At 54.1% G+C, this 21,219-nt stretch overlaps 3 protein-coding genes and 1 pseudogene across 7 annotated transcripts; 1 reads left to right on the plus strand and 3 right to left on the minus strand.

Moving 5' to 3' along the window:
* Positions 1 to 457: 457 nt before the first annotated feature.
* EPOR (erythropoietin receptor) lies at positions 458 to 5,723 on the plus strand. 2 transcript variants are annotated; one of them, XM_039873132.1, is made up of 8 exons: positions 458 to 894; positions 1,709 to 1,844; positions 2,187 to 2,365; positions 2,442 to 2,557; positions 3,041 to 3,194; positions 3,283 to 3,370; positions 4,583 to 4,670; positions 4,765 to 5,723. In XM_039873132.1, the coding sequence occupies exons 1-8, from the start codon at positions 780 to 782 to the stop codon at positions 5,377 to 5,379; spliced, it is 1,491 nt and encodes a 496-aa protein (XP_039729066.1). In that variant the 5' UTR covers positions 458 to 779; the 3' UTR covers positions 5,380 to 5,723. The 2 variants fall into 2 exon arrangements, with proteins under 2 accessions (XP_039729066.1, XP_039729065.1); XM_039873131.1 differs by having other exon boundaries at positions 460 to 894; positions 2,442 to 2,599.
* A 432-nt stretch (positions 5,724 to 6,155) lies between these two features.
* Positions 6,156 to 7,962, minus strand: SWSAP1 (SWIM-type zinc finger 7 associated protein 1). Its single transcript, XM_039873137.1, has 2 exons — positions 7,686 to 7,962; positions 6,156 to 7,173 (listed from the first exon to the last, which is right to left on the minus strand). The coding sequence occupies exons 1-2, from the start codon at positions 7,932 to 7,934 to the stop codon at positions 6,670 to 6,672; spliced, it is 753 nt and encodes a 250-aa protein (XP_039729071.1). The 5' UTR covers positions 7,935 to 7,962; the 3' UTR covers positions 6,156 to 6,669.
* Positions 7,963 to 12,064: 4,102 nt separating this feature from the next.
* Positions 12,065 to 21,078, minus strand: PLPPR2 (phospholipid phosphatase related 2). 4 transcript variants are annotated; one of them, XM_039873134.1, is made up of 10 exons: positions 20,578 to 21,078; positions 19,087 to 19,261; positions 18,265 to 18,345; positions 17,176 to 17,289; positions 16,912 to 17,047; positions 15,578 to 15,849; positions 14,527 to 14,703; positions 13,863 to 13,985; positions 13,490 to 13,541; positions 12,065 to 13,370 (listed from the first exon to the last, which is right to left on the minus strand). In XM_039873134.1, the coding sequence occupies exons 3-10, from the start codon at positions 18,328 to 18,330 to the stop codon at positions 13,027 to 13,029; spliced, it is 1,284 nt and encodes a 427-aa protein (XP_039729068.1). In that variant the 5' UTR covers positions 18,331 to 18,345; positions 19,087 to 19,261; positions 20,578 to 21,078; the 3' UTR covers positions 12,065 to 13,026. The 4 variants fall into 4 exon arrangements, with proteins under 4 accessions (XP_039729068.1, XP_039729070.1, XP_039729067.1 ...); XM_039873136.1 differs by having other exon boundaries at positions 13,879 to 13,985; positions 17,176 to 17,364; XM_039873133.1 differs by having other exon boundaries at positions 17,176 to 17,364.
* LOC120610936 (uncharacterized) lies at positions 16,471 to 16,594 on the minus strand (annotated as a pseudogene).
* Positions 21,079 to 21,219: the final 141 nt, after the last annotated feature.

Raw genomic sequence — 21,219 nt, forward strand, 5'->3', positions numbered from 1 at the left:
CGAACCAATCACTGTGCTCCATAGGGTGGTCAGAAGCGGAGGGTAGTTACCCCCTTACTCCAGGAATGTACCTCTGTTGGCTGTTTACTCCAGTTTAAACTCAGCCCATGCAAATAGTTTTTATGGTTTGTTCTATAATTACTTTCCAGATTATTAAAAGTAACTGCACACTCCTTGTAAACAGACATTTTTTTTCCAAAAAAATTACAAATAAAATCTCACACTCCAGACTAAATGTAATTTTACAAGTACGGGATCATGTCGTACATACTGTCTGGCAACACTGTCTAGCATTGGGTACTCAACAACTAGTCACTATTACAATTATTATTTATTCCTACCCAGACTGGGAGAAGATGTTGATTAGCACGATAATATCAGTAGCTTACATTTTTGGAATGTTTGCTATAAGCCAAGCCAAATTTTACAGATGAGAAGGCTGAAGCTCAGATAAGGTAGGTCACTTGTCCAGGGTCACACGGAAAGTGTGTCTGACGCAGAAACCCCAGCTGTTCCCGCCCTGCAAGCGGCAGTGGGGCCAGCAAGGCCCCTGCCCCTCCCGCGGGGCCGGGCAGAGCCGATGCCTCCTGCTTATCTCAACCCAGGCAGCCCGCTGGTCCCGCCCCCTCAGGGGAGCTGCCACTTGGAGGCGCCTTGCCGGGAAAGGCCTGGTCAGCTGTGTCCGGAGGAGGCAGCTGCTGACCCAACTGCGGACTGTGCCAAAGGTGGAGGAAGGGGAGGGGCAGGAGCTCTGGGCCCCCAGTGGCGAGGGCTGCATCATGGATCACCTCAGGGCGCCCCTGTGGCCTGGAGTCGGCTCCCTGTGTCTCCTGCTTGCTGGAGTCGCCTGGGCTCCTCCACCCAACCCCCTGAGTCCCAAGTTTGAAAGCAAAGGTGAGGATGGAGCTTTGTGTGGACCCCTGCACTGGGTCTTGAAGGGCTATGCTGGGGCCTGAACTTCCAGCCTGGGTCCTGGGGGCCAAGCTGGTGTCTGAATCCCTAGAGTTGCTCCTGGCAGGGCGTGCCGGGGTCTAAGTCTCCAGACTGGGTTCTGGGGGAGAAGCTGGAGAAGGACGTAAGGTTCCTGTTTTATATTTTCAGGGAGCCTGGGACATACTATTCTAATGCAGGCAGGGGTGGTACTGAGTCTGGGCTCTGCAGCCTAGAGTCCCTGAGAGGAGGGGACCTAGCGGACCCTCCAGTGGGAGAGTGAGGAAAAAGCCGGGGTCCGAGTTAGGGGCAGTGCCTCAGGCGACTGTAAACACGGTTTGAGTGCGGGCACCAGATCCTTTGCCCCGCCGGGTTGAGGGAGGGGTGCTGGGGGCACGGTTGGCGCTATCGGGCAGCCGGGAGCCTGCCGGGGCCGATAGGGGGCCCCGCCTCCTCCACACACACCCACGGGCTCGCTAGTCTTGTGCCTGGGCGGCCAGGCAGCAGGAGGCAGAGGTCTTGAGTATTGCGCGCAGTTCGGCTGGTCGCCTGGTGGGCGGGTGTGTGTGGGGGCGACAGTAAGTCCAGCAACCTGCGCATGGGAGTTGGGGGACACCACCTTTGCGTACGCCTAGAGGGGCCCCGCTTGGGTAGAGAGCGGGGTGGGGCTTCTGTCTTATCGGTCCGTACAGGCGGCGAGAAAGAGGGGGAAGACACTGTGGTTCAAGGACAGGCCTTGGCCCCCAACCTCTCCCCTTGCTCCCCACAAATTCCCCAGCGGCCCTGCTGGCGGCCCGCGTGCCCGAAGAGCTTCTGTGCTTCACCGAGCGGTTGGAGGACTTGGTATGTTTCTGGGAGGAAGCAGCAAGCGCCGGGATCGGCCCCGACAACTACAGTTTCTCCTACCAGCTCGAGTGAGTCCGACCCCGCAGGCGGAGCGCCCTCACGGGTGGAGGGGGTGGGCGGGCAGGCGGCGGCTGGGGCCGCATGGCACCACTTCTGCTGGTCACTGGTGGGAAGCCCGAGGAGTCAGGGCTGTCATGTCCCCTAGTGGCCAGGGCCGGAACACTCTGGCAATCACCGCTGAAGCGCGACCCCAAACATCAGGGCTGGGACAACACCCCTCCAAATCAGGTCTAAGGCGTCGCGTACGTCAGGGCTGGGACGCCCCCTCGTGTTAGTATCCAAAATGCTCCCACAGGCCGGGTAATACCTCCTAATTTGCTCCCTTCGCTCCCTGGTTCTTCCGCTCACAGAGGTGAGCAGTGGAAGCCGTGCCGCCTGCACCAGGCGGCCGCAGGCCGTGGAGCTGTGCGCTTCTGGTGCTCGTTGCCTACGGACGACACATCGAGCTTCGTGTCCCTGGAGCTGCGCGTAACAGCAGCCTCCTCGGGAGCTCCACGCTACCGCCGTGTCATCCAGATCAACGAAGTGGGTAAGTTAGCCAGGAATGGGGGTGTGGTTGGGAGGTGTTCTCGGTCTCCGCCCACCTAAGCAACTCTTCTCCGCAGTGCTCCTGGACCCCCCAGCAGAGCTGGAAGCAAGGCGGGCGGACAAGGGCGGCCACGTGGTACTGCGCTGGCTCCCACCGCCTGGGGCCCCTATGGCGAGCCTTATCCGCTACGAGGTGAACATCTCTGCAGGCAGCGCAGCAGGGGGAGCGCAGAGGGTGAGGCAGGCCCCTACCACTCAGCCCCAAAGGCCCAACCCTCTAAGTCCCCCGCAGACAGTCACCACAGCCCCGCCCCCATGGCCTCGCCCCTCCAGGTCGCGCCCCTGACATCCCATTGCCCGACATCCCATTGCCCTGGCGCCTAATACAGCTCCAGGCCCCCAACAAGGCCACTTTCTCAAAGCCTCCCCAGCCTACCTGAATATAACTCATCCCAAACTCCAGATTCCTTCAGAATCCCGCCTCCTCTATGCTCTGGCCCCGAAGTTACCTGGGGCCTTGTCCTGATTGGCTCCAAGCCTTCCTGGGCCCCGCCTCCTACTTTCATTGTCCCGCCCCCCTACAGTGCTTGGGCGCCGTTCTTCCTTTCTTTGATTTGTCCTCCCTACATGCCCGTCGCTGTATTGGCCAACGCCCCTCACTGGGCCCCGCCCCCAGGTAGAGATCCTGGATGGCCGCACAGAGTGCGTGCTGAGCAACCTGCGGGGCCGAACGCGTTACACCTTTATGGTACGCGCGCGTATGGCCGAGCCGAGCTTCGATGGCTTTTGGAGCGCCTGGTCGGAACCTGCGTCGCTGCTGACCGCTAGTGGTGAGGCCCTAGGCAGGGGCGTAGGAGGGGCTGGAGAGGACCCCACGGTGGGCAGGCCCACCGCCCTGACCTCTTACCGGCTCTCCAGACTTGGACCCCCTCATCCTGACGCTCTCTCTCATCCTCGTGCTCATCCTACTGCTGCTGGCCGTGCTCGCCCTGCTCTCCCACCGCCGGTGAGCATCCCATTCGGACACCCAGCCCAGACCCCTCTCCCTCCCCTTTTGCTGTGGAAACCTAGGCTCAGAGAGCGCCAGGTATCTGCCCAAGGTCACATAGTGAGGCGTCAGTAGTTTTTCTTCTACCTCAGGGGCTGCTCCATCGTAGATTCCTTTGCTCTTTCCTTTTCCCGATTTCATCAACTTTTGTAAAATCAGTGAGATGGGGTTAAGGAAAGATTTAAACTGAATGTCTCTCCATCCCTATTGTCAAGCTCCTCAGATGCTTTATATGACTACCCATCCTGAGGTGTTTGTAATTCTAAGCATGTACCATGTGGTTTCACAGCCCCAAGCCTCAGCATATGCTGTTTTTTCTGCCTGGACCGATATTCCTGCCTTGTCTACCCAGCAATCTCCTAGTTGTCTTTCAAGGCCCTGTTCATTTATTTCTTTAGAAGATACATATTGAGTGCCAACTGTGTGCTAGGCACTGAGGAGAAAATGGAGAACAAACCAGACATGTTCCTGACCCTGTAGATCTCATAGTTGAATCAGACAGCAAGGGAACCACCAGATATTTGATTATAAATTGTGATGAGTGATATCATAGAAACAAATGGGATATGGGGACATGACAGGATGGTTAGGGAAGACCTCTGGGAGGTGACTTCAGGGTGTAAATCTGAAGGTTAGAAGGAAACAGTCATGTGAAAAGCAGGGAGAAGAAACAGCAGGTGCAAAGACCCTGAGGTGGGAATGAGCTTGGAACATTGAAGCAGCTGCAAGAGCTCTATGGCTAGAGCAGAGTGTGTTAAGAGGGAGTGGTGGATGATGTGCTGAGTAAGGTGACAGGAGTTAGAATGTTCAGAGTCTTCTGCAGTGCTGTAGGGAAGAGATTGGATTTTATTCTAATGCATCGGGGAACCATGGGAAAGAGCGAGAGAATAACATAACAGACCTCTAGGCAAGCCTGAGCCAGGTTTAAAGGGAACGAGGCAGCGTATATTGAACTCCCATACATCCTTCAAAATCCTGTTTCATTTGCCCACCTATAGGGCCCCGCAGATGCTCCAGCCAAATCCTCTGCTCCCCAGCCCCTATGCATTTCTCTGCCTTCATAAGAACCAGGGCTAGGAGTGTCTGTGCCCCTGTGATTGGATGCAGAGGAGGTATTGGTGAGTGTTCAATGACACATGCCAATGTATTCGTTTCTTTTGGTTTTATCAGGACTCTGAAGCAGAAGATCTGGCCTGGCATCCCAAGCCCTGAGAGTGAGTTTGAGGGCCTCTTCACCACCCACCAGGGTAACTTCCAGGTAGGTGGCCTGGTTGTCCCCTCAGGGCCTGTGGCTTTCCTGCTTCTGCGGCCAAACTCCAGGTCTCTGAGCCAGCTGGGTGCTGTTTCCCCAGCTGTGGCTGTACCAGAACAACAGCTGTCTGTGGTGGAACCCCTGCACCCCATTCACAGAGGACCCACCCGCCCCCCTGGAAGTCCTCTCTGAACGCTGCTGGGGGGTGACACAAGCAATAGAGCGAGGAGCAGATGATGAGGGGCCCCTGCTGAAGCCAGTGGGCAATGAGCATGCCAAGGAGACCTACCTGGTGCTGGACAAGTGGTTACTGCCCCAGAGCCCACCCAGTGAGGACCCCCCAAGGCCTGGTGGCAATTTGGACATAGCAGCCTTGGATGAAGGCTCAGAAGCATCCTCCTGCTCATCAGCTTTGGCCCTAAAACCAGAAGGGGCCTCGGCTGCCAGCTTTGAGTACACCGTCCTGGACCCCAGCTCCCAGCTCTTGCGCCCAAGGGCACTGCCTCCTGAGCTGCCCCCCACCCCACCCCACCTAAAGTACCTGTACCTTGTTGTGTCGGACTCTGGCATCTCAACTGACTACAGCTCAGGGGACTTCCAGGGAGCCAAGGGGGGCTCATCCAATGGCCCCTACTCAAACCCTTATGAGAACAGCCTTGTCCCAGCCCCCAAGCCTACACCCCGCCACATACACAGCCTGCACCTAGGACTCTAGTCCTCAGATGCTTGGGGACCCAGCATGACTTCAAGTGCTAGTGCAGGCCCAAGACTCATTGGGTAGTCGGCAAGGCCTCCCTCAGGACTAGGGGCATTGCTGACCTTGGCTTCGTGCCCATTCCATCCTGCTCAGGTCACAAACTTACAGTATTTTTAAATGTATAGGTGTGTGCATGTGTGTGTGTATAAGCCCCATCTTTCTTGGGCCCAGGCCATAAGGGCAGCAGTAAAAGGCTGCAAACTCAGTCTAAAATTCAGAACCTGGAAATCTGAATAATAATCATAATGAAATGAATTAGTCAGTATAAGTTATGCTAGCTGCCATAAAAAACAACTCCTAAATCTGAGTGGTTTAACACATAGGTGGTTTCTCTCTCACATTTCAATTGAAAGCAGCCATTCCTGAGATGAGTAAGAAGCCCAGACTCTTCCAGTCTGTAGCTTCACTATCCCCGAGGCCTAGCCTGGAGTCTTTAGGTGGGTCCTCTGCATCCTGTCAGCCAACAAGAGAGAACCGGAAGATTCTGTGGGCTGTTTAGGGATCCAGCCTAGAAGTGGGTTCCATCTCTTCACAAATTCCGTTGGCCAGAAATAGTCACATGACCCCAGCTAGAACCATGGATGGATGGGAAATGTAATTTAGCTGTGCACCCAGGAAGAAGAAAGCTGTTTAATGGGCCTCTAGCTTGTCTCTGCCACCAATAATAACAATAATTCATAGGGCTTTATTTTATATCAGTCCCCATTCTAAGAAAGTACACTGATGACACCAAATGTGATCAAGCGGTTCAATGGGAGTGCAGGTTTAACCATTTTTTAAAAGTTTGATATAACCTAGGAAAGTTGAACATATGCATACCTTCTGCTCCAGCAATTCCAATTCTAGGTTTAAATCCTAAAAACCCTCACACACATACGCCAGGACATGTGTGCAAGAATGTTCATAGCACTAAATAAGTCAATTTGATGAATAAATTGGGGTATAGTTACCCATGGAATTATATGCAGTAGAGAAAGTAGACTACAAAATGTGGCTGAATCTTAGTAATAATGTTGAGGGGGAGAAGAAAGAATTCTCAGAAGATGACATTTCTCATGAAACTCTTCATAAAGTTTAAAACAGCAAAACTAAACAATATGTTAGGATACAATATGTACAAGATAATGCTATTTTTAAAAGAAAAAATGCACTTTACATTCTTTAGGTCTTTGAATCTGCATGTGTCCCTGTGGTAAGTATTCCTGACATGGGAAACTGAGGCATAGATAGGCAGTCACACACCAAATCTCAAGGCTGGCCTCCAGAGCTTGAACACTTGTTTGAATTGGGATCATCAGCCTGGGTAGGCCATGGGGTGACTGTCATCTCTCCATCTGGTTGGAAAGCCATCAACCACTCTGCCCTGGGGCCCTGCCCACCTGGCTCCAGGCAGGCTCTGCGGCAGCACTGTCCTGCGCCTGGTGTATCAAACTGCAGCCAGCACTGGGCAGGGAAATATCTCTGGAGCAGTGACAGGTGCAGGGCATCCCCACTATCTCCCTCCTCCTGGGTCTGGAGGGCCACAATGAGGCCACAGCCTTGGCCAGGCCCAACCCGGTGGCCGAAGTGGGCAGCTGTGTCCAGAAGAAGGGCAGCAAGGTAGGCGGCTTCCTGGGGCCCCAGGTCCTCAGCTAGGTATTCTTCCAGGCCGTCAAGCAACAGAAGGGAGGGGACAGGCCCCGGGGTCTCATGGGCAGAGCACAGGAACTGGAGGAGCTCATGGGTTGAGGGTGGGTACTGGAAACGGATCTTCTAGAGGGAGGGGAAAAAGGAAAAGGCCAAATTTAACACAGGAAGCGAGGCTCCCAGACATAGCAGCCCTGCTTCCTTGCATACTTTTCTGAACGAGGCTCTCACACCCCCAGACAGTTGGTTCCAGAATGAAGTAGCTCAGAGTGGTTGAATAGTCTTCTATTCGCCCCCGCCCCCTTTTTTTATTCATCACTGCCCGATATCAGTTGAGAACAAGGTATGTCTTTTTGCCAAATCTCTAAGGCAATCTTTCCACGCAAAACCCACCGCTAGCCTTCCCAGTTTGACCTAGTCATTGACTGGCTTCCCTGGAGCTAACTCGCGTCCGGGAAACAAGGTTTAGTCCTGCCCTACCTCGCCTGTCCTGCCCCCCACCCCACGCCCCGTCGCTCGGCCTGACTCCGCCTCGTACTGGCTGTTCCGGCGCGCCCTTCCTTCATCCCCGCCATTGGTCTGTATAAGTGTCACTTAATTCTCGAGCAGTCCCGCCTCTGGTTTCGTCTCCGCGTTACCTGTAGCCGCAGGGGGTCAAGCGCTGCCGGCGTCCTGCAGGGTAGGCTTTGCAGAGGCCTCCGGGTCAGGAAGAGGACGGGGCCTCGGCCGTCCCCTGCCGCCTCTAGGGCCACTGCGAATAGCAGCGCGGTCTTTCCAGAGCCTGGACCGCCCAGCAGCAGCAAAGGCGGTCCGACCTCAGCTGCGTTCTTCTCCCCGGGCCCGGCCGCCTTGCCGGGACTTAGCACCCGCCTCAGTTTCTCCGCCATCCGCGACGTACCTCTGTCCAATCGGCGGCCCGTTCCTACCCATAGTCCCGCCCAAGCCAAGGCCTCATTGGTTTCGGTGCTCTTAGCTTCTCCATTGGTCTAGGAATCTGTCCATCGAAATTAGATTGAACTAACCCAGCTCCTTCACTGGTGAAAGGGCGAATAACCTAAGCTGAGGGAGGAGGAATGCGGAATTTTGAGGGAAAAAAGACCCTTCTCTTGGCTGAGTCGGCTGAGGGAAGCAGCACAAATATCACTGTGAACTAATCAGCTAATCAGACAGATATAAGTGTTGAGAGTTGGAGGGAGCAGGCCCTAATTACTGATACATTAAAGTCTCCTGGCCTCAATTTGCTCACCTGTAAAATGGAACTCCTGATATCTCCAAGGAATATTGCGATGGGAATGTGTCTGTGTGTGTTTTTGCTGGTTACCCAATGACAGTTGAGAAACGGAGAGAAAGAGGGGCTGTGTACTTGTCTCTCTCTGCATCTGGATACTGGCACAAGTGTCTGACGTGTGGTGGTGAGGGAGGGGGCTGTAGGCTGTAGGGACATTCGTGTGCAAAATATCAAAAGCTGTCTCCAAGGGTCTGTGAGGAGTCTCAACTGGATTCTTTTTGGGCCTGGGGACTCCTTCGGTCCTGCTAGGGATGGGGGAGGGGGGAGGCAGCATCATAGAACAAAAAAGGAGCCAGGAGAAACAAAGAGACAGGGGCTGGGAGACTGAGGGAGAGCCATGGCAGGGACCTGTGTGCCTTGTTCACTCGGTAACTCCAGCACCCAGAACAGTGACTAGCTCATTGTAGATTCTCAGTATATGCTCATTAAATAAATGAATGAAGAAAGAAAGGTAGGGTTGATGAGAAACTGGGAGAGAAGGAGGAACAAGATGAGCAATCAAGTGATCACTGGCTAAGGCTCCTCACCCAGACTTCGCCCCAGAGCTGCCACTCATGCCCCTGTTGCCCTGGTAACTCTGTCTCCTGGTAACTTCAAAGTAGTGCAGTTGCCAGGAGACCCAGAAGCAGGGCGGAATTGAGATTTCCTGGGCTTTTTCTCTTTCTGGGACCAGATACACGTCTTCACAACATCCCCCAATACACCCACTCACACAGCCGGGTACTCCCACACCCCTCTACAGATACACACATCATGGCATCTCTGCATTTTTTCCATTTCCAGAATCCCCATCACCCACATGTTCACAGCCCTATCCTATCCTGACACAAAGCATCCCATACACACTCTCTCCCACATTCCCACCCCCGCACCCTTCCTTTAAGGGCACACACACCAGAACACTGATACAACTATGTGCCATTGCCACTACCGCACACACACACACACACACACACACACACGTTTCCTTTCAGCTAGTGTTCCTGCAGATATTTCTATACATACAGAGTTAAGGTACACTGTTACACTGCCATATCAGAGATCCGAATCGCCCTCCCCCAACATATACACAACCCAAGATTCACCTCATTTTGCAACACTCCAAATCCACAAGCACCCAGTAGTGACACCTGTATCATACAGTTACATACATGGGAGCATTCTGAACACAGCCCCACCTCAGATCCTTTGCATTTGCTGTTCCCCTGCCTAAAGCACTCAGCTTCCAGATATTACTGTGGCTCATTTTTCTACTCCATTCAGGTCTCTGCTCAAATGTCACATACTCAGAGATGCTTTTCCTGACCACTTGTGCAAAATCGCACACCCTTCACTCCTTCAGGCTTATCTATCTTTATTTATCTTCAAATAACATCACTTTCAACATTACGTATTTATTTTATTGCCTCTCTCCTCACTAGAATGTTACCTCCACCAGGGTAGGGTCTTTCTTTTGTTCACTGCTGGGTCCCTTGCTCCTAGAAGAGCACCTGGCACACAGTAGATGCCTGTAAATGTAGGCTGAGTACATTGGCAGAGAGATGCAGACGCTTGGCATATCTCTCATGAAAACAGTATTTCTCTCTCTCACTTCTCAGAACCCTGTCTTTATGTCCTGAAAGAAGGACACTTAACAAAGAGGAGCTCCCTGGAGAAAGGTGAATCAATGGGTGAGGGGATGGGGAAGCGGATGGCTCAGGGTCAGTCTATGCTTCTCCCTTGCTTATCAACACCCTCCAGTTAATTCACTTAACAAATATTTATTGAACACCTACTGTGTGTCAGGCCCTGTACTAGGCACTGGGGACTCAACGGTGAACAGAAAATGAAGCCTCTGACTTGACATCCTAGTGAGGGAGAAGATAATGACACTAAGCATAAGGAGAAATTTAAATAGTCTATGAGCAGATGTTAAGTGCATGCAAAAAAAAAATGTTTGTACAGGTAAAGAAGGGGACTTGAGAGGTCCAGTTTTTTGTTTGTTTGTTGTTTTGTTTTTTTAATGCAATTTTGAATAGGATGGTAGAGGCAGGTCTCAATGAGAAGTTGACAGTTAAGAAAAGGCTTGAAGGTAGTGAGTGAACCATGCAGATACGTGGGGAAAGAACATTTCAGGTGAGACATCTGCATGTGCTAGGCTGCTGTTATCCGCCTTCACAGAGGGCCTAGACACTTCTTTGTGTCCTGCAGCCCCCGTTTTGCACTTTCTTGGCCCGTGCTTAACATCAGAACCGTGGACAGCACCAACTGCGTTGGCCGAGGTGCTGTCCGCCGTGCTGAAACTTTGCTTTCTCCCTGGTCCGCATGGAGGCCCTGTGCGACAGGTGGGGCCACCAGTCTCAGGAGTGCGAGCCCTGAAAACAGGAGCTTTGGTCGGTAAAGCAAGAGGCTCTATGATTCTGTCCCTCCTCTGCCTTCAGCTCTTTCATGCTCTCTTCTCATTCCCTGTGGCCCACAATCAGGCCCCCCACCTCCCCATCTCTCCTTCCCTGACCACCTCATGGCCTTCATGCTTGCTCTTCCCTTTGCCTGGAATGCTATTCCCTCACCCCGGGTATGTTCTTAGCAAACAACTCCCTGTCCCACAGTTGTCCCATTGTGTCCTCTAGTTTGAGTTTTGTCCTTATCACTTATCAATGTCTAACATATCAGAGATCCGAATCCCTGACCTAAATCCTTGACCCTAGAGTTTGGAATTCAAATTTTTTCAGATTTTTGAAAGGTACTATGGTGTAAATTCTATTTACTGCAAAACAGCCCTGGTGGGGCCTGGGAGAGCACCCCCAAATCAACACTTTATCTGCAATGAAATATAAGAATGTTCATGTTAAGTTAAATAAATGAAGTTATAATAAGTTCATGTCAGTTCGGGTCAGGTTTTTGCCACAAATGAGTTATGAAAAAAAATTTTGGTTTTCGGACCTTTTTGAAATTTGGAATTATGGCTCTGTATATAGCTTTTATACCTTGTTTATTGTCTGTCTCTTACATATTAGAATGTGAGTGCCACGAGGACAGAAATTTGTGTCTATTCAGTTCACTGCTACAGCTCCTGTATCTAACTACACAGCACCTGGCACACAGTAGGTTCTCCATGCTATTTGATGAATGAATAAATGAGGGGAGAGGGGCAGCAGACTCCCCTTTCCTGGTCCCTGGATGACTCCATGCCCTGACTGGCCCTCGGAGCCATGATGGTGGTGAGGTGTCTGTGGCTTCCTGCCCCTCCTACTCTCCCTGGTCTCCTCTGGGTCTTCAGCACAGCATCACATTCAGAACCCCTGCTTTCATCCATGTTGCCAGGGGTTTGGCTTAGAGGTTCCTACTGCCTTCAGCATCTCCCTTCACAATCAGGACCCTCTGAGTGCCCTCACCCTATTCCCTGTGCTCTCCGCACCTTGGCCACAGTCAGAAACAGGCCAGCTGCCTGGGGAAGATAGCCATGTGAGGCCCCTCACTGTGGGTTTGTGTGCCTTACATATGGCTTGTGAATCTGCATTTGACATGAAGAAACGAGGGCACAGAGAAGTTAATTAAGTTTCCTGAGGCCAGGAAATGTTGATGCAAGTTTTAAATCCAACTTGCTGGCCCCACGGCCCCACACTACCTCTCCACAGTCACCCTAAGATACACTGTGACAATATACTCACACCTAGCCTCACCAACACCTAGCCCCACAATTCAAGTCTTCCACACTCTGCCACTCAGGGGAGGAAGGCAGGTGGCCGGTTTTCTGTTACAAACAGGTCTTTATTAAAGATGAGGAGGGGGCAGGAAAGGGAGGCAGTGTTTCCTCTTCCCACTGCCTTTGGATGCCCCAAGGTTGGGGAGCCCCCTCTCTGCTCCACTCATGCCCCCCACGTTGGCACACCTGCATGAGGCTGAGGCACAGGGGTACAGTGTGAAGAACAGGGGGGGCAGTTTCCAAGAAAAAAGAAGTCCTTTCTCACAAATCTAATAAATAACAGAAGAGTTGGGGGTGACCTGGGCACAGGCAAGGGGATACAGCACCCTGAATCCTCAAACCTCTGAAATGGACACACCCTGCATAAGTAGGGAGTTAGGAGGGACTGGGTGAGACGGTACACTTGGGAGAGGAACTGAGAGGGGAAGGGATGCCCCAAGGACCCTACCATGGGGGAGCCTGCCCCCACCCTCTGGCAGGATTCTGATTCTGAGGCAAGAGGACCCAGTGAGAAAGGATAACCTCGCCTCCCTTCTCAATTTAGCACAGGCTTTGACATGGGTGGTCCCCCATTGGCTGGAATCATACCCACCCACCCTAGAAATTCCAAAAACCAAGGACTCTTATTGGTTGTTCAGAAGCTAGAGTTGCCCTCTTGCCTGAGGATTCTAAGAATTGAGAATGAGGCTCCCATTGGCTAAGGTAAACTTTTGGTTAGAATTTAGAGAACTGGAGGCTCCCATTGGCTTGGCAATGGCCAATAGGGTCAGGATTCAGACCTTAAAAGGGCAATCCTAGGGGGCAAGGGCCCACCTTCCAGTTATGCCCACTTGGATGTCCCTGAGGGCAAGAGGGGGGGATCCCCCAAATGTCCTTCCAGCCATCCTCTGATGTCTGGGCCTGGCTGGTTTGGGGACAGGGGCTTTGGCACTCACATGGCACACGCACACACACGTGTGGCAGGGAAGAAACGGGGACTGGGCAGATTCTGGGTAGTGGTCAGGCCTCACAGCAGGTGGTCGCGACTAGCAAACAGGTAAGGGCTGAAGTTGTCCCGGTGGAAGGGGGAGGGATAGAGTCCGCTAAGGGTGTATAGGTCCCGAAGCAGGGGTGTGGGCAGCAGCAGTTTCCGGCCACGTCCACCACCCCCGCCCGGCCCCCCAGGCCCAGGAGAGGAAGGTGAGGGACCCTGGCTGGGGGTTGGTGCTGGCAGAGGCAGGGGCAATGGCAGGGGTGTTGGCTCAGACCTCAATCGAGGGCGGGGCACACGGGGCGACGAACACATGGCTGGAGCCCTGGAGGACACGCAGCTGGGGATCAGGTGGCCACGGCGGGCGCAGTTCTGCGGCTCTGGGGGTCAGGGATCAGAAGTCAGGGGGTCAGAAAGCTTGGGAGGAGGTGAGACCTCTGTGGCAGTGACCGCCATCTGGAAGTCTCCCCATTTATCCCCCCACTCCCTCGACACTCACTGGATGGGGTGAGCCGTGCCGGTGTCGAATGCGGCCTGCAGGCCTCGGGTTCCTGAGACAAAGAGGCAGAAGGATGGGGCTAGCGGCCCCCTGGGCCTGTTGGCCACAGCACAAGGAGCTCATTGGGTAGAGAGCCCGATGGAAAAGACAACCAGATCCTCAGGACTAACCATGTTCCCTTGGCAGGGAGAAAGGTGGCATACCCTTCGCCTAGGTGGGACTATCTCCCAGGACCTATGTCCACAGAGATGGGCCGTCTCCCCACCTCCCCATGGCCCTAGGACCCCCCCACCTTTTGCCTGACTCCTTGCCTCCTTGGTCCTCTTCCACCCACCACCCTCTCCAGCCGGGAGCAGCCCCCGGCCCCCCTTACCTGGGCCACACTTAACTTTTCGAGGGGGCTGTCCATGGTGGGGGCTTGACCCAGGTCCTCCCAGGGGGAGAGCCTTCGGCCGGAGGGCGGCCGGCTCTGAAAGTTGTGCACGACGCAGGTGACCTGGGACACAAGGTGAGAAGCATGTTGAGGCCCGAGACCCATTTTTCAGATAAGGAAACTAAGGCTCGGGCTTTCAAAGATGGCTAACATTTTTATAGTACTTACTGTGTGCTAAGAATAGTTCTTTCCACTTTACTAAGAGGTAGCTACTATTATTTATTCTACAGGGCTGGGACTAGGAGAAGGCAAGTAAGGCTAGGTTGTGCAAGGGCAGGATTTGATCCTGCCTTTATTTAAATTTTTTATTTATTACATTAATTTTGATTTTAAAAAGGGTTTTATTAAAATATTACTTATCTGGATTACTGAGTGTTTTACCACCTCCTTAAATTTTATAGTCAAAGCGAGTACCTCACTTGCCTCACTCTGGTCCCTGTTCTGTTGTTCCATTTCACAGATGAGAACATCCAGGCAAGGAAAGGTTAAAGGTCTCATCCAAGGTCACACAGTCCACACTCTTCACCATCATGCAGCCCTGTCTCTTGGGTCAGGGAGCTGAAGGAGGGTCTCCCATACCAGGATGAGTGTGAAGGGAGCTTACCAGAAAGATGGCAATGGCCGCCCCAGTCAGGAAGCCGGCCAGTACATCAGACCAGTGGTTGCGGTACTCAGCCACGCGGACCACGCCAACCAGGAAGGCGGGGCACAGCAGAGCAAGGCAGAGTGAGGGTTTGACCAGGCGGGAGCCCTTCACACGGAACACCAATGTCACGTACATCTGTGGGAGCCAGACCCATCAGGGGATACAGATGGCACAGTTGCCAAACCCAAGTGGCCACTGTATTTTGGGCTGGGGGCATGTCCAGAATCCCCAGGATCGGCACTGGCCAGGGCCAGAGGATGTGGTTAGGCACTCCAGGGAACAGAGTCAGGGGACAGGAGTTCAGGGGATAGAGTCATGGATCCCCAGAGGGCCCTTCAGGGATGGGGGCATGGCCAAATCACCAGAGAGCAGTGGAATGCCTCTGGGGCTGAGTTTCTCAGGGATCAGTCACTTGCTGGGCTAGGGTGTGGCCACAGAACCAGAGAGTGGAGTCAGGGCCCAAAGGACAGGTCCAGGAGCTCCGGGAGGTTGAATCCCCAAATTCCATGGGACATCTGACAGAGTTAGAAGCATGGACCCAGATGCTAGAAAAGGAATCAAAGTAATAGGGGGTGCAACCAGGGAAAAGCGGGAAGAGTCAGCAAGTCCCAGCAGAGTCGAGTCAAGGACATAGCCAGGAAAACAAAGGGCGAAGATAAAGGGTGGGGGTACATGGGCAACAGGGCACGGAGTCGAAAGCCCACTCACCCAGTCTCCTGGCCAATATCCAGGACCTGTAGCATCCTGGAGACATGGCTAGGCTCCAGGGACAGTGTCCTCGACCCGCAGAGGCGAGTCAACAGCCTCTCTTGGCCCTGGCATTACTGGGTCAGGAGGCGTGGCCAGACACCAAGAGGTGCAGTCAAGAACCCCAACATACTCAGACTCAGGGATGTGACCAGGGTCTGGAGGAGTTAGAGAGCTGGGGCGTGGCCTCACCGGGGGAAGGAACTGAGGGCTCAGCCCAGGTGGCCACCCCACACTGCCACATTCCCATTTCGGGGCTCACCGCCGTGTAGGTGACTGCGTAGGCGCAAAGGGCAGCGTCCTTACAGGGGAAGGCACGGCGCGCAGCGGCCACCAGGCTGGGGCTGCCGGCGCAGGCACCCTGGTCGGTGACAAAGCGGTCGGGCCCTGGCCGGTCTGGTGAGGGCGGCGGGCAGCCCAGGGCCGTGTAGTTGGGGCGGCACACGGACAGGAAGTGCGGTGTGGGGTTGCCGGTCACCACTTGCCCCGCGTTGGCGAAGATGGTCGTGGTGAAGAGGCCGAAGGAGTAGACCCCTGGGGGTGGAGAGGGAGAAAGTTCATGGGGAGGGGGCTGACGCTCCAGTGGCCCTCCTCTTGTGAGACCACTTATGGTTCTTCTGGGTCCCTGTCTCCTTGTTCCGGTGACCACCATTAAAGCACCTGGGACTCCCTTTAATGCCATACATACCTCATTATAGCTGGGTGACCATGGGGGCACTCTGGGTCTCCTGCCTCTGTCTCTCTGGGATCACCACTACGTCAGGAGTAGACCCTCCCCTGTAACCCCATTAGAGCTGGGCTGGGACCCCTCAACAGCATTACATCAGGACTGGGCTCATGCCTGGGACCTCCTTGGACTGCCCTGATGGCATTTCTGGGCCTGCTTATACCTGCCCTGGAAATGCTATTACTGAGTTGATAACTTTTCCCTTGGATAACCAATAAGGCAGAGCTGGATCTCCTCTAATCCCCTCCCAGAGGGATCACCATTACAGATAAGCCGTGCCCCCTCCCCTACCCACTGTGGCTGGGACTACATTTATTTATTTGTTTGTTTGTTTGTTTATTTTTTAGGCGAGGCAACCTTTGGTTCACCTCACAGATTGCAAGGACCTTGTCAGCTTACAATCCCTTATTTATTTATTTATTTTTAATTTTTTACAGCACCTGGTCTTCCTAGATGGTCTCCCATTCAAGTACTAACCAGGCCCCACTCAACCCTGCTTAGCTTCCGAGATCAGACGGGATCAGGCTTGCTCAGGGTAGCAAGGCCGTAGACTGGGACTACATTTAATGCACAGCTTAGGTCTCATCTCCCTGGGGCTCCATGGTGTTTGGTCTGAGTTTGTGTCCCCTTTTTATGAGATTCTCCTTGTGGCAATCTGGGGCCCTCCTCTTACAGTTGCCATCATGGTTGGTTTAGGCCCCACCCATGTCCCTAATACCTCTATTATGCCTGGCCCGAGCCCAAGTCCCTCTTTGCCCCTGAAGGTGCCATTATGGCAATTCTAGGCCCTCCCCTACCCCGGAATCCTGATTATGGATGAGCCTGGCCCATATGCCTTTATGTGGCTGACCCCTGGTCCTGTCACTCACCCAGGAAGCGGACCAGCCTCCTCAGTGGGGGGCTGAAGCGGCAGCAGGCCCCAGACACGATGGTGCTCTCCCTGATGATGGGGATCGCTGAGGGTGGTGCGGGGAAAAAGGCACGTGCCAGCTCCCCCAGCAGGATCTGTGGGTGAGACCAAGACAGGGTCTTCCTGGCCTTCAAACCCAGCCCTCTGCCTACCTCCCCCCGCCTGGCCCTCCTGCCTCCTGGGAGGTCCTCCCATAGTCTACTAAAGCTACTCCCAATCTCACCGTGAGGGTGGGTCCAGCGGTGACCAGGGCATAGATAAGTGCAGGAGGCGCTCGGCTGGCAGCCTCAGGCCCTGGGTAGGGCTTGGCGTAGGTACTGTCATAACAGAAGAAGCCCTGGGTGTGCACAGGGAAGGTGTCCGTGAACTCCAGGCGGTAAGCAAGCAGGACCACCACGCCCAGCAGCACCGACTGCCGCCCAGTCAGGGTGGAGGGAGAGATGGAGAGAGATGGAGAGAGAAGAGTGAGGGTCAGGCCTGAGTTGGGGACATGGAGAGAGAGACACACAGAGACATGGAAACAGAGAGTGATCGAGACTGAAGGAGATAAAGAGTGAGAGAGACAGAGAGCGGGGGAAGTGGGGAGAGAAGGGTCAGGGTCTGGGAGACACAAAGAAAGAGATGGAGACGGAAACAGAAAGAAAGAGAAGACAAAAGTGGAGGAGAAAGAGAGAAGAGGGAAGAGGAGAGAGAGAAAAAGCAAAGACGAGAAAGAGAAGGGACTAGAATGGTAGAATAGAGGAGAGAAGAGATGGGATTGGGCAGAGAGAGTGAGGACATGGCTGGGACTAGGCCAGAGACACACAGACACAGTGGGTGGCAGAGTGACAGATCACCAGGGAAAGAAATAATACTACTAGTAGAACGAGCTACCACAGGTATAACCCTAATTGTGGGTGAGGTGTCATACTACATCCCTTCTGTGAATGAATACATTTTACCTTCGTAACAGCCCTAGGAAAGAGGGACTCTAAGTATGCCCATTTGACAGAAGAGGAAACCAAGGCTCAGGAGGATATGTGAAGTGCCCAGAGTCCCGCAGTAAGGATGGACAGAGCAGGATCAGAACCTGGGAAGTGCCACTTCTGAGTGCAAGCTCAAGAGAAAGGGAACAGCATTCTCACTCCCCAGAGATACAGGGAGTGAGAGATCAGGGAGAGAGAAGGCAGGACTGGAGCCAGAGAGATGGAAAAATAGGTCCAGGTAGGGACCTAGCCAGGATGAGGGAGACTGAGGTTAGGCATAGAGGGGACAGACAGACAGGTAAACCCCTTTCCCATTGAGAGTCTGAGGGAGGTATGGGGCTCCTCACCTCTACGAAGACAAAGCAGGGAATGATGGAGAAACTCCTTTTCAGCTGAGGTCTCCCTCCTGCCATGGTGAAGGCTGGGGCCTGTGGAGGTGGGGAGGGTGTGGGGTGGCAGGGGTGGGGCCTAGGGGGAGGCTCAGATCACTGGCCCCCATGGAGTCCTCTGGCCACACCCATGGCCCCCCAGAGGACTGCCAAGGAGCTCTGGCTCCACCCCCTGAGTCTTCAGACCTGGCCTCTGCATATCCAGGTCTTGGCCCTGCCTCTGCCTGTAGGAGGCATCAGCCTCCCCTGACACAATCTGCTCAGCTCAGCCTGTGTGGGGGGAACCCTAGATTCTCTAGTGGTCTTCACCCCCTACAGTCTACATAAGAGATTCTGACCCCATACTTTCAGAAGGGCCTCTCCTCCCAACCAAGCAGGACCCCTCCCCTTGGCCTTTAGAAGAGACTTCCCCAGTTTAATGGGGACCCCTCTCCCATAGAGAAGGATCCATTTATAAAAGTCCTCACCCCTACCAGTTTTTAGGAGACCCTATTCTCTTTCCCCACATGCTTTACAGGAGACTCCATGCTCTATGTCCCCCACCCACACTGGGCCCCTCCCCTGAGCCCCTTCACCCATGGCCCACAGGTGCCTCTCTTCTGTCCCTGTGGTTCATTGCCAATGGCCAGGCCCTCCTTCTCCCCCAGCTGCCTCTCCCTTTCTACCTCCTTCCAGCCCATCTGCCACCCTGTATGACTAGAGGGCTATCTCCTCTACCCCTAGAACTGAGGGGCTAACAGAGTCACATCTGCTTGACCCATTCCCCCAGCCTGGCCTCACCTGTGAAAGGGCCCTATGGCTTCCCACAGGCAGCCGCCACGCCCACGGACTCACAGCTGCTCCTGGTGGCCACCAGGGAAGGGATGGTCACCCCCATTGCACAGATGTGGAAACTGAGGCCCAGGCAGGTGAGGGTAAGCACTCTGGGTCAAGTACTCCATCCACAAGGCTTGCTCTGCAGTGCGACATGTGGGGTAAGGGTCACCAGGGGTCCCAGATGTGCTTGGCTGTGGTTCCTTCACCCTCCCAGAGACAATCACCCACACTGTCGCCCCCAGAGTATACAACTCAGCCACAGACTCTGTCCCCCGGCAAAGCCCCTCCCCCCGCACACACACACCATGGCCCAGTATTCATCCATCTCAGCAATATGGACCAAGTGCCTGCTGGGTTCCAGGCACTTTGCTGGGTGCCATCCCAGTGGTGAACAAGACAAGCCTGCTGTTTCAGACAGGTGCCCAACACCCACTACACACATAAATGCATACTCAAACACACGGCACAGTATGCACAGACACCCACACAGATCAAACAACTCCCCCCCACACACACACACAGTCGTGAGGACACAACAGGAGGTCCTTCACACACCTCAGAGCTCCACACATAGCCCCACATGAGCCCTCACCCCCCACCGTCAGGGAGGTGGACTCAGGGCTGCCAGCACCCTTAAGACTCACATCAAAAAGAGTCACCACACACAATAGGGGTGAGAGAACTGGTTACAGTGTCACACCCCCAATTCAGTGACAATCACACAAATTAACAGTTCTCATTCACACTGACAGCCCTAAGAGATACACGGTGCCATCCATGACCATAGCCACATGGCCACACAAGGACACATACATGGACCATGACAGACATACACAGAGCCACACAAGAAAGGCGCATGATCAGCCACACACTAGAACGCAAAAATGGCCCCCCATACAACATCAGAAGGGAACACACAACAGCAGTCTCACAATGACAGTCATATTCACACAACCATACAGACATCAAGAGAGCCACACAATCACAGTGATAGCAGTTACAATGACATAGCCACATACAAACACACACACACACACACACACACACACACACACACACACACAGGTGATACCCACTATGACACTCACACAATGACAGCCACGGGAGACAGTCACACACACATCACACGGACACTCCAGAAGCCACACAATGACAGCTATACAGACACACAATGACAATTACACAATCATGCACTGACACATAATGACAACTCCGCAATCACAGTCACCCTCACCACCACTGCTTAGCTTCTCAAGCCCAGGGTCCTCTCCCCACACTCCCCTCCCCGAACCCGGTCCCTAAGCTCCGGCTCGCCGCCTCCCGCCCCCCTTCATCCCTACGCTGGACCCGCATGGGACTCCATCCGCAGAACCGAACCCGGGCCAGACAGACAGACCAAGGGTCGGAAGCCCGCGAAAGAGGGTACAGGGGACGCCCCAAGACCCTCTCCCTCACCGGGTCGGGACTGCTGCTGCCTGAGCCCTCGATCCTCCTAGACTTCACCGGCGCTGCGGGACGGACAGACTGACGGCTGGCCTGGCTGGCTGGCGGACGAACAGATGGAATAGCTGTATGCCCGGGTCCGCGCGGCGCAGACTCCTCGGCGGAGCGAGGGGCGGGGCCTCTGGGAGCCTTATTTGCATAACTCCTTGGGCGGGGCCTCGCAAAGTCTCATTAGCAGGATCCCGGGCGGGGCCTCGGTTGCTCTTTGGGGAAGGGCGTGTTAGAATAGATTAGGGAGAGAATGAAGGATGGAGGTTGAGAGGGAGGGCTCTGGGTTAGGGGAGGTGCTAAGGGAAAGAAGAGGGCGGAGCATCAGAGCGTGACTCTGGGCTGCGACGCTCCCTCTCCCGGCCTCAGTTTCCCCATTTGGGCAGTAGGAGCGGCAGGCCAAATCGCCAGGGCACCCCAGAAGGGAAGGTAGGTGGCTAGTGTGAAAGAGTCTGTCTGGCCACTCATATCTGGACAGACTAACCCCTGACCTTGTCATATATTAATATGGCCTCACACTGTCCTCTGACCCTAGGCCCATACGTCCCCAAAAGCCCCTGGGGTCTCCGCACCCTCCCCAACACTGAGAAGTAAATGGGGGAGGAG

This window comes from Pteropus medius, unplaced genomic scaffold (genome assembly GCF_902729225.1).
Source record: "Pteropus medius unplaced genomic scaffold, Ma_sr-lr_union100, whole genome shotgun sequence".
NCBI classification, from domain to species: Eukaryota; Metazoa; Chordata; class Mammalia; order Chiroptera; family Pteropodidae; genus Pteropus; species Pteropus medius.

Bases quoted from the DNA above. Each gene is read 5' to 3' on its own strand.
- SWSAP1 (XM_039873137.1), bottom strand. From the start codon at position 7,934: ATGGCGGAGAAACTGAGGCGGGTGCTAAGTCCCGGCAAGGCGGCCGGG. The intron at 7,174-7,685 runs GTAACGCGGAGA...CCCTCCCTCTAG, and splicing joins TTGACCCCCTGCGGCTACAG to AAGATCCGTTTCCAGTACCC.
- EPOR (XM_039873131.1), top strand. From the start codon at position 780: ATGGATCACCTCAGGGCGCCCCTGTGGCCTGGAGTCGGCTCCCTGTGT. The intron at 3,195-3,282 runs GTGAGGCCCTAG...CCGGCTCTCCAG, and splicing joins GTCGCTGCTGACCGCTAGTG to ACTTGGACCCCCTCATCCTG. The intron at 3,371-4,582 runs GTGAGCATCCCA...TGGTTTTATCAG, and splicing joins GCCCTGCTCTCCCACCGCCG to GACTCTGAAGCAGAAGATCT.
- PLPPR2 (XM_039873133.1), bottom strand. From the start codon at position 18,330: ATGGCAGGAGGGAGACCTCAGCTGAAAAGGAGTTTCTCCATCATTCCC. The intron at 15,850-16,911 runs GTGAGTGACAGG...CTCCACCCCCAG, and splicing joins GAGGCTGGTCCGCTTCCTGG to GGGTCTACTCCTTCGGCCTC. The intron at 13,986-14,526 runs GTAAGCTCCCTT...CTTGTGTCCCAG, and splicing joins CGGCCATTGCCATCTTTCTG to GTCACCTGCGTCGTGCACAA.